Below are 11,368 nucleotides of genomic sequence, written 5' to 3'. Positions count from 1 at the left end.
ACTAGCATGAAATATCTCATAAAATTACAAAAATATGAGTAATCATTCATGACTTATTTACATGAAAACAAAATTACATATCCTTTATATCTAATCCATACACCAACGACCAAAAACACCTACAAACACTTTCATTCTTCAATTTTCTTCATCTAATTGATCTCTCTCAAGTTCTATCTTCAAGTTCTAAGTGTTCTTCATAAATTCCAAAAGTTCTAGTTTCATAAAATCAAGAATACTTCCAAGATTGCAAGTTTACTTCCAAGTTTTCTAAATCCATTCCAAGTAATTATCCAAGATCAAGAAACCTTTGTTACTTACAGTAGGTTATCTTTCTAATACAAGGTAATAATCATATTCAAACTTTAATTCAATTTCTATAACTATAACAATCTTATTTCGAGTGAAAATCTTACTTGAAATTGTTTTCGTGTCATGATTCTGCTTCAAGAACTTTCAAGCCATCCAAGGATCCTTTGAAGCTAGATCCATTTTTCTCATTTCCAGTAGGTTTATCCAAGGAACTTGAGGTAGTAATGATGTTCATAACATCATTCGATTCATACATAAAAAGCTGTCTTATTCAACGCTATAAACTTGTAATCACTAGAACATAGTTTAGTTAATTCTAAATTTGTTCGCAAATAAAGTTAATCTTTCTAACTAGAATTTTAAAATCAACTAAACACATGTTCTATATCTATATGATATGCTAACTTAATGATTTAAAACCCGGAAACACGATAAACATCATAAAACTGGATATACGCCGTCGTAGTAAAACCGGGGGCTGTTTTGGTTGGGATAATTAAAAGCTAAGAAGAACTTTGATTTAAAATCTATACTTCTGTAAAAATGATTTTTCTTATGAACATGAAACTATATCCAAAAATCATGGTTAAACTCAAAGTGAAAGTATGTTTTTCAAAATGGTCATCAAGATGTCGTTCTTTCGACGGAAATGACTACCTCTTTCAAAAACGACTTGTAACTTGTATTTCCGACTATAAACTTATACTTTTTCTATTCAGATTCATAAAGTTAAGTTCAATACGAAATCGTGGCCACTGAAATCACTCAAAACGGATTAGAAACGAAGAAATGGCGAGTAAAACAAAATTGATAAAAACTACTCATTTTACCTACGTGAAAGTTAGTAATAAATCTATTCCAACCATAACCTAATCAACTTATATTGTATATTATGTAATCTTGAGATACCATAGACACGTATACAATATTTCGACCTATCATGTCGACACATCTATATATATTTCGGAACAACCATAGACACTCTATATGTGAATGTTGGAGTTAGCTATTCAGGGTTGAGGTTGATTCCAAAATATATATATAGTTTGAGTTGTGATCAATACTGAGATACGTATACACTGGGTCGTGGATTGATTCAAGATAATATTTATCGATTTATTTCTGTACATCTAACTGTGGACAACTAGTTGTAGGTTACTAACGAGGACAGCTGACTTAATAAACTTAAAACATCAAAATGTATTAAAAGTTTTGTAAATATATTTTGAACATACTTTGATATATATGTATATATTGTTATAGGTTTATGAATCAACCAGTGGCCAAGTCTTACTTCCCGACGAAGTAAAAATCTGTGAAAGTGAGTTATAGTCCCACTTTTAAAGTCTAATATTTTTGGGATGAGAATACATGCAGGTTTTATACATGATTTACAAAATAGACACAAGTACGTGAAACTACATTCTATGGTTGAATTATCGAAATCGAATATGCCCCTTTTTATTAAGTCTGGTAATCTAAGAATTAGGGAACAGACACCCTAATTGACGCGAATCCTAAAGATAGATCTATTGGGCCTAACAAACCCCATCCAAAGTACCGGATGCTTTAGTACTTCGAAATTTATATCATATCCGAAGGGTGTCCCGGAATGATGGGGATATTCTTATATATGCATCTTGTTAATGTCGGTTACCAGGTGTTCACCATATGAATGATTTTTATCTCTATGTATGGGATGTATATTGAAATATGAAATCTTGTGGTCTATTGTTACGATTTGATATATATATAGGTTAAACCTATAACTCACCAACATTTTTTGTTGACGTTTTAAGAATGTTTATTCTCAGGTGATTATTAAGAGCTTCCGCTGTCGCATACTTAAATAAGGACAAGATTTGGAGTCCATGTTTGTATGATATTGTGTAAAAACTGCATTCAAGAAACTGATTTCGATGTAACATATTTGTATTGTAAACCATTATGTAATGGTCGTATGTAAACAGGATATTTTAGATTATCATTATTTGATAATCTACGTAAAGCTTTTTAAACCTTTATTTATGAAATAAAGGTTATGGTTTGTTTTAAAATGAATGTAGCTTTGAAAAACGTCTCATATAGAGGTCAAAACCTCGAAACGAAATCAATTAATATGGAACGTTTTTAATCAATAAGAACGGGACATTTCAGTTGGTATCCGAGCGTTGGTCTTAGAGAACCAGAAAATTTGCACTAGTGTGTCTTATCGAGTTTGTTAGGATGCATTTGGTTACTTCCCCATTGATCCTGCCCATATATATATATATATATATATATATATATATATATATATATATATATATATATATATATATATATATATATATATATATATATAACAGAAAGGTATTTACTTAGGTGTAATTTTTTAATTAAAATGAATTAATTATTCATTATAATTTATACATACAATATATATATATATATATATATATATATATATATATTATTAATTATCTTATCTTATTCTTACGTTTTTTATCTACTTTGAAAAATAAATATAGTATATATTTTGTTGGTTTATTTTAAATTATATATAGTAGTTTTTATATATAAAAAAACTAGCATTTAAGAGCCCGTGCGTTGCACGGCAGACCATAATAAGACTAAGTATAAAATGTTAACGAACTTGTCAAAAACAACGAAACAACATCGACATAAAACATCACACTTGATATTAAAACAAACAATGTTTTTCATTGAACCAATGCATTCAAATTGTTCTAAAGATTGTTGTAAACATTAATAAAGATAGAACGCACGTTTCTTAAAGTCGTAGGTGAAAAACCACTTTGTGCCAGGTTTGAGACGATTTTCTTTCCGGAAACAGTTGAGCCCGTTTTGTTGCTTTGGAATAATGGGTCTTCTACATTTTAGATTTCCGAGTGATCTGCCAATAATAGAAGTAATAAGGTTATAAAGTAGAACACTAATTGTTTTATTATTATCATATTAATTTTTTAAAATTTAATACATACAAGCATAGCCTGATTCTTCAAGTCCTCCAAATTATTATTCCAGGTGCTAATTCCTCGTCTGTACACTTGCTGCATATCACAAGAGGTCGGGGATCAGTACATCATATGCATATGCTGAAAAATTCTGCAAAAATCTTTAATCATAAACAATTAAACATTATTACCTGTGACATTTGTTCCTCTACATACAATTCCTTGTTCTGTAAAGCAAGATCGCCTTCTTTGGCATGAAACAACAAAAACATGGAAAAAAAGTAAATAAATGAATAATACAGTAACAGATTTAATAAGAATAAAACCCAAAGATCCACATTAGCTTGGCACCTTTAGAATCCTGAAGCGATCACCTAAGGGAGAAAGACCGTGAAGAATTGTACGTTCCAGATAATCAGCTGTTGTAGAATGTTTAAAAACGGACGCTTCATGAGCTTCTCTGCCGATGGGCGTTTTTTCGGATCTTTCACTTAGCAAGTAGCAACCATATGTCAGAACAGAAAACATTAAAAAAATGACATAAAAACCTGCAAACCACGAAGGATTAGAAGACCAATAAATAGATAAATCATGGAAAATAAATTAAAAGCATAATAGCATGACAACTTCTAAATATAATTTAATCAAAATACAACCCTCTAAATATAAACGGTCACCTTTTGAATGACGCTGCAACCGTACATCTGAAGACTAAGAGGCAAAACATGATCGATAAGTTGATCATCTAACTCCTTTATCTGACTCTCAGTTCCATGCTCAAAAAACTCTACATTTATATATAGACTTCTAAGCATTGAATAATATATAATATAAAAGTAAAAAAGCCATTAAAATGAAAGACAATATTGATAAGTTAAATTACCTTCTTTATGACATAATTCCCAAAGACATCAGTAATCAAAACATGAGCATGAAGAATAATCTCTGGAAATACTAAATTCTTTTCTTCAATGGTTGTGGTTTCAAGCTTCTGTTGAATAAACGGCTTCCATAGTGATCCGTACTGCACCAACAAAAATATATAGACACATGTATAGAAACACAAATACAAAAAGTTAATGATTCATATAACTCTTTGGCTCACCTAAACTCAATGACATGACCAACAAAGGATTTAGTGACTTGTGCAGAATATATTATATTATGTACCTAAGCATATAATCAGGTAAACCAACTAACCACCAAATCTACAGATCTAAGGGGATTTTTTTCAACATTTGACAGCACAAATATTTGTAGCAGCTAGTCATATTCAGAACAAATGTGTGTTACTGGCAGAAATATAAAGGTATAAAAGTGCATACACAACATATCTTGAGATGTGGAAACCAACAACGGCAAATCGACAAACAAAATTGAAGTGATGAAATCAGTATGCATTCTGCATAAAAAATCTATAATCAAACAAATACACACACACACACACACAAAAAACTACCTTCATGAAATAAAAAACACAAGCTTTATGAATTGGAATGACAATTTTAACCTATACAAACATTTGGAGGGTAAAGATGAACTCTAAAATTTCCAATTAGAGAATTATAAATTAAAAAAAAAAAAAAAAAAAAAAAAAAAAAAAAAAAAAACAATGGTTAACATATGAACTGACACACATCTCGGTGGTTTGCGTATTAATCAACAAATTCGAAAAACATAAATTAGCTTTTACATCAAACCATCAAAATTAAACCATATTGAAAAATAATCAGAATCAATTAGTTAGTACATACCTGATTGTAAACTGATTGGAAATCATTTGATCTTCAAATTGAACTGATTGGGAATCGATTGGAAAGTAGCACAAACCCTAAACCATTCACGTGGCCATACAAACCTGCAATAGCAAGCAACAACTTAAAATTTTTGAAATGGACCTGTTATAGAGGTTGTGTTATGGCAGGGGTAGTCAAATGGGCAGGTTTACACCATCTGCATTACACCATCTAGGTAAAGGTGGCAATTTGGACCCATTTACTTCTGAAATATCTATATTTGGGTTATTGTGGTAAGATAAAATAAAAAGGAAGTTCACTGAAAGTCACCCAAAGCGTTCTAATACATGAACGTTCCTACATCATTTGGAGTTAGTCCACCTTATGTGTGTTATCAACTTATATGGCATGTGAATGTGATACTACAAACGTGATTTGACGAAGACTGTTGCAACAATTAAAGGGCACCACACTTTAACCTGTAATGAATATTTTTACCACTTTTAACCCAATACTCAACCCACATTTAAAAGGTTATACATAAACTTATGCAATTTCTGTCTTTTATTGATAGATTTTTATAGTCAAAGTTTACTTTCTTTAATTTTCTTTTGTATTCTCACACCATTCAAATTTCAAAACTGCTGTTCCAACTACGTCCTGATATAAATTACAAATTGAGACCATGTAATTGACTTTATGTCGCTAAAATACAAAAAAGTTCATTTATCTTGTTGAAAGATACAAAAAAAGTAACCATATGTATGAGATATACATAAGTATAGGAAATAAGAGTATTCACCCGATGAACCAAGATAAGTTGAAGTTGGAAGGAGACCTATTTAGCCTGCACAATGCATTGTGAATTTGTGATTCCCCTGCTCAACCGAGAGGCATAAAATAGCAGCAAACAAAAATGAGCAGTAGGTTAGCACAAATAAATTTGGCCAGCAATTGAAATAATGGACCTAATATCACCAAGAACAAACTTACCTGAATTTGTCTCAACACCCCAACCTACTTTTAACACGATGTGGTTGCATATCTACCAGCATGCCCTCTACATCTACAAAGTATTACATAGATTCGTATTACTATTAGAACCAAAGAGTATATGTAATATATAAACCGGCAACAGGATATTTTACATGAAACTTTTAAAAACTGCAGGGACTATTTGAATAGCAGCTTATGGCTAAGGCATCAGCAATAATTCCCAGAAACATAAAATTGAATTTTATTATTACATATAAAAAGGAAATTCATATAGCAAACGGAAAACAAATAACATATACCTGTATTCAAATCGCTATTCGACTCCATTCTATGATTCGTTATATTGATTTAGCCGGAAATTAACAAAACTGTAATCATATCGAAGCAATAAAAACATCGCCCCAAATCAATTCTGTTACCGGATTGAACATCGATTTAATGTTGCCGATTCGTTCTTGTTAAACATCTTTCAATCTCGTTTGTGATTGATTGTTTAGAAAACCCTAATTGTGAAGAATGGAGAAGATAGTTGTGAAAAATTGAGCGCTGGAGATGGAATAGGTTTTGTGAAAACTTAAATCATTCGGTTTTTCAATTTGGAAGAAGATGAAGACGATTCATGTGATGAAATTCGATGAATTGAAATTAAGCGGCGGTTTTAGTAGGGTAGAAAAATATATCTGTGACAGAGTGCCACGTGGCGTTTTTCCTGGGTTGCTTACGTGTAATCTGGTGGTGACAAATGGATGGAGAGAGAGGGTAGATGAATGGTAGGGTGACATGTGGCAGTAAGTCACATGGTTTGTAAGGGGTATAATGAATGATAATGAAATGATGATGATGATGATGATAAACACGTTTTAGTTGTATATGTATTGCATTTATTTACGTAAATATCAAGTACAACAATATATAAAAATATAGTTATTTTAAAACATGATTATGTTTAATTAGTAAAATATTATATTATCTTTAAATCTTTTTGAATTTTAATCCTCAAATGACATGGTATTAAATTTTTTTAAGAATAAATATAATACTCAAGAAAAAAAACCCCTCAATTTTTTTACAGGCTTTATCTTTTTTTCCTCCGCGAGTTAAGTTTCTCCGTCATCACCGTTCAACTCGAAATAAATTTACGAACAAAACGCAACTAATTCTATTCGAAACGGAGGTTCTTTTTTGACATGTGACATATATGTGAATTATACAAGAGCGATTATATAATGATAACATAGAACAAATATAAATTAGATTTTACTAACGTGTTTTCATTTGACACGTTCCATGACAAATTTTCAGTAGACACATATTTTCTCTAAATATTACGTTGTATAGAACTTTTAAAAATTTTCAACACCACGGAGTTTTAAACTCAAAATCACTTTTAAAATTTGTCAACACCACAGACTCTTAAATTCAAAATAATTTTTAAAATTTTGCAACACCACAGGCTCTTAAACTTAAAAGAACTTTTAAAATTTGTCAACACTACGGGCTCTTTAACTCAAAAGAATAATTGTTTAAAAAACTCAATTAATTTTGCACGATTAGTTTACCCACCGGTGCAATGTACGGGCTCACTTTCACTATTTATATACTTGATCTAATCTATTACGGTTTTTGCACGGCTTTTTACACATTCGTACAACGCACGAGCTCTAATTTTTTTTTTTTTTTAAAAAGCAAGCAAACAATATTATTAATATCAAGGAAAATTACAAAAACTAAAAGCAATTGCAGAAGCTATAGACTATACATTTACAATTTATATAGGATCGAAACAACAAGGTAATAGTTTGGAGTAGAGGCTGCACTTGATAACAAGCCGAGATAGATGAAAACGCAATACCACCTTAAGGTGACGACAAAGCGATGTTATCTACCTCACTTGAGCTTCCACCCCTTATTATCACCTTAAAATCTGATACCGCTTCTAACTACAAGTAACAGGGACACGAGAAAATGAGAGCACGATTTGGAGGTGCATAGTATCAGCCAATTCCGGTTTTTGAAGATATATCTCGATCATAGATTTTTGGATTAGCAAGCCAAGAAACCCACTCGATACGACCTTTCTTCCAACGATTTGAGATCCATTCGAAACCTTTGAGTTAGATTTCGTCCGCCAAACGAATTGAAGTTTGTGACTTCTTACCGAAGATGCAGTCATTACGATTTTTCCATATATAAAAACCGGTAATCCAAGAGATGGCTTGCCATATTTGTTTGCCGATAGTAGAAACCAAAGTTGAGTTGATTTTGTCGAAAGTTGTCATGACTGTTAGAGTATTTTGAGAATTCAGGCTCCACCATTTAAAAATGAGTCCCCATACATCTTTAGCGAAATTACAGTCGAAGAGAATGTGTTGTACAGACTCTACATCTCCATTGCAAATGGGGCAGAGTATCGTGTGTAAATCGATACCGCGTTTGTTAAGTTCGGTTCTTACCGGAATTTTGTTTAATTTGGCTCGCCAAATGAAGATTCCAATTTTCAAAGGTACCAGTTTATTTAATTGTGTTGGGATGCACACCAAAGGGTGTTGGATCGTATGATTGTCAATGATTCTAGTAAGAGCAAGAGTTGAAAATTTCCCGCTTTTATCAAGGGCCCATTTCCATTCATCATTATTTTTGCCTGTCGAGGAAACTTTTGCGATGTCGTTGCATAAACACGAAAGATCAGATGCATTCCTACCTCTCGGCATGATAGTCCAATTCCAAGAGAAAACCATATCAGAGTTGTTCCAATTGGCACGATTACATATCCGCACTTCCTTATCCACTTCGAGTCTGAGAAGTCTTGGATATTTGTCCTTAAGCAATTCATTTCCCAGCCACCTGTCCAACCAGAAACACGTATCCTTTCCTAGGCCTACAATCTTAATAGAAGAGTTAGAGAAATTACACCCTAAATTATTTAGGGTGGTGCCAATTCTAATTATAGATAACCAGGGGCTGCTTGAAGAAATCGATTGTAAATTACCCGACCCCGATAAACCACCCGAGGGACCATATAAACTTTTTATAATTTGAACCCAAAAAGAATTTTGTTCGTTTAGAAAGCGCCACCACCATTTACCAAGCAACGCAAAATTTTTATTTTTTTAGGAAACCGACATTTAAACCACCTAACGAATAAGGGAGTGAAATTAAGTCCCATTTTACCCATGTCATTTTTTTTATATCAGAATTCCCGCCCCAAAAAAAATTCCTACGAAAAGCTTCTAATTTTTTTAGAACCGTGTTCGGGACTAGCAAAAGTGAAAAATAATATAAAGGTAAACTAGAAAGTACCGACTTTATAAGCGTTAGACGTCCTCCATATGATATGGTTCGAGATCTCCAATTCGATAAGCGTTTATCAAACTTTTCAATGATTGGTTGCCAAGATTGTTGTTTTTTCATATTTGCACCAATAGGAAGTCCAAGATATGAGAACGGAAGAGTCCCTTCTTGACAACCGAGCCAAGATGCTAATTCAGCGAGTTCATCTTTGGTGGTACCGATCCCGTATACGCAACTTTTGTTGAGATTTATCTTTAAACCCGAGAGATCCTCAAAACATTTAAGGATCTTTAAAGAGTTTCTTACCGAACATTTATTCCATTCTCCAAACACGATTGTGTCGTCCGCGTATTGAAGATGTGAAACTTTTATATTATTATTACCAATTGAAACACCCTTTGTGAGATTATTACATGAAGCTTCGTTTAGCAAATAATTTAAGCCTTCCCCCGCTATAATGAAAAGAAATGGGGAAAGTGGGTCGCCTTGCCTAACGCCCCTTTCGGGATTAAATTGTTGTGTTGGAGAACCATTCACGAGAACGGAAATGGAGGTAGAAGTGAGACATGAGTTTATCCATTTGATCCATTTTGATTGAAATCCCATAAGTTCCATGATATGTGAAAGATACTTCCAATCTATACAATCAAAAGCTTTCTCGAAATCGGCTTTAAAAATATAGCTTTTTATTTTTTTTTCTTTAAAAACTCGATCGTTTCAAGTGCAATTAAAACCCCATCTAATATAAATCTACCCTCGATGAAAGCACTTTGTTCTTCGCCAATTAACCAAGGGACACACTTTTTTAGCCTATTTGCAAGGAGTTTCGAAATGATTTTGTAGTAACTTCCTAGCAGACTAATGGGACGAAAGTGTCCAAAATTTAAGGGATCTTTGACTTTTGGGATGAGGGAGATAAAAGATCAATTACAACCTTTAGAAATTTCACCGGTTCTCCAAAACCATTTGATTGCTTCCAAGAGATCATTTTTGATTAAATCCCACTGTTGTTTGTAAAATTTCAAATTAAAACCGTCGGGGTCCGGGGCCTTATCTGAAGCACAATCTATGATAGCCTCTAACACTTCTGATTCCAAAAAATCGAGTTCTAAACTAGACGCCATTTCCTGTGAGATTTTTTTTCCATTCCTATTATTTAACTAATCTATTTCTAATTTAACATAAATGAAAAACGATATTTGTATCAAACAATTTGATACCCTCATTTGTTCATTCGTTTTTGCAAAGATGTGATCAAAATATTTACTTATGTCGTTCTGTTAATGATATATGTATACATGTGACACGTTTACGAGTAAAAAAACAGCACCAAATTTTGTTCGATCGTACATATGTTCATATGTTAAGGTATGACAAAAATAAGAGTTCATGCGTTCACGATAAAATAAAATAAATAAAAAAACAACACCAAATTTTGTAAGATATTAAAATATAACCAATCAGAATATTAGATAGAGTTCATTATCATGTCATTGTTTGTACCACACCATAATAACTGAACATAGTGAATATTGTAATCATGAATGTCAGCTTTTGTTAATGTTGCTAAATCTATAAATTGGCAATTACAAATTTAAAAACTTCACATTAATAGATTAAATATGTTTATTTTAATAGAAGTATACCATTTATTAATTGTCGTTTCTTTTATAGAATATTTATGCCGTAAGCTTCTTAATTAATGGATGCGTCTCTATATAAAAGTTAATTATGATGCATCAAAATATTTAAAAGAGTTAAATATCACCACGAGCTCTTAAACTTAAAAAACTTTTAAAATTTGTCAATATCACAGGCTCTTAAATTCAAAAGAATAATAGTTTAAAAAAATCAATTAATTTTGCACGATTATTTTACTCACCGTGCAACGCACAATTTTTAAAATTCATCAACACCATAGGCTCTACTTTTCCTATTTTTTAGTATCGCTATTTAAATACTAATATGAACTGCAAATTACATTTTTTGCACGAATTTTTACACACCCGTGCAACGCACGGGCTCAAAAAACCTAGTGTGTGTGTGTGTATATATATATATATATATTATCGCATA

General features: G+C 31.9%; 1 protein-coding gene and 1 long non-coding RNA gene across 6 annotated transcripts; both read right to left on the bottom strand.

Annotated features, from left to right (window-relative positions):
* Nucleotides 1–2,994: 2,994 nt before the first annotated feature.
* LOC139867410 (uncharacterized) lies at nucleotides 2,995–6,329 on the bottom strand. Of its 5 annotated transcripts, none has more exons than XR_011765825.1 (10): nucleotides 6,301–6,329; nucleotides 5,999–6,071; nucleotides 5,808–5,883; nucleotides 5,024–5,127; nucleotides 4,153–4,293; nucleotides 3,947–4,056; nucleotides 3,621–3,817; nucleotides 3,461–3,516; nucleotides 3,297–3,365; nucleotides 2,995–3,208 (listed from the first exon to the last, which is right to left on the bottom strand). It is a non-coding gene; the product is annotated as an uncharacterized lncRNA (long non-coding RNA). The 5 variants fall into 5 exon arrangements; XR_011765826.1 differs by having other exon boundaries at nucleotides 3,621–3,759; XR_011765824.1 differs by having other exon boundaries at nucleotides 3,621–4,056.
* Nucleotides 6,330–8,115: 1,786 nt separating this feature from the next.
* LOC139867761 (uncharacterized) lies at nucleotides 8,116–10,416 on the bottom strand. The gene is made up of 3 exons (XM_071856115.1): nucleotides 10,227–10,416; nucleotides 9,302–9,930; nucleotides 8,116–8,886 (listed from the first exon to the last, which is right to left on the bottom strand). The coding sequence occupies exons 1-3, from the start codon at nucleotides 10,414–10,416 to the stop codon at nucleotides 8,116–8,118; spliced, it is 1,590 nt and encodes a 529-aa protein (XP_071712216.1).
* Between the last annotated feature and the right edge of the window lie 952 nt (nucleotides 10,417–11,368).

Source organism: Rutidosis leptorrhynchoides, chromosome 9 (genome assembly GCF_046630445.1).
Source record: "Rutidosis leptorrhynchoides isolate AG116_Rl617_1_P2 chromosome 9, CSIRO_AGI_Rlap_v1, whole genome shotgun sequence".
Classification (NCBI taxonomy): domain Eukaryota; kingdom Viridiplantae; phylum Streptophyta; class Magnoliopsida; order Asterales; family Asteraceae; genus Rutidosis; species Rutidosis leptorrhynchoides.
The sequence above is the reverse complement of the archived record's forward strand: the minus strand, read 5'-3'. Positions and strand labels throughout refer to the sequence as shown.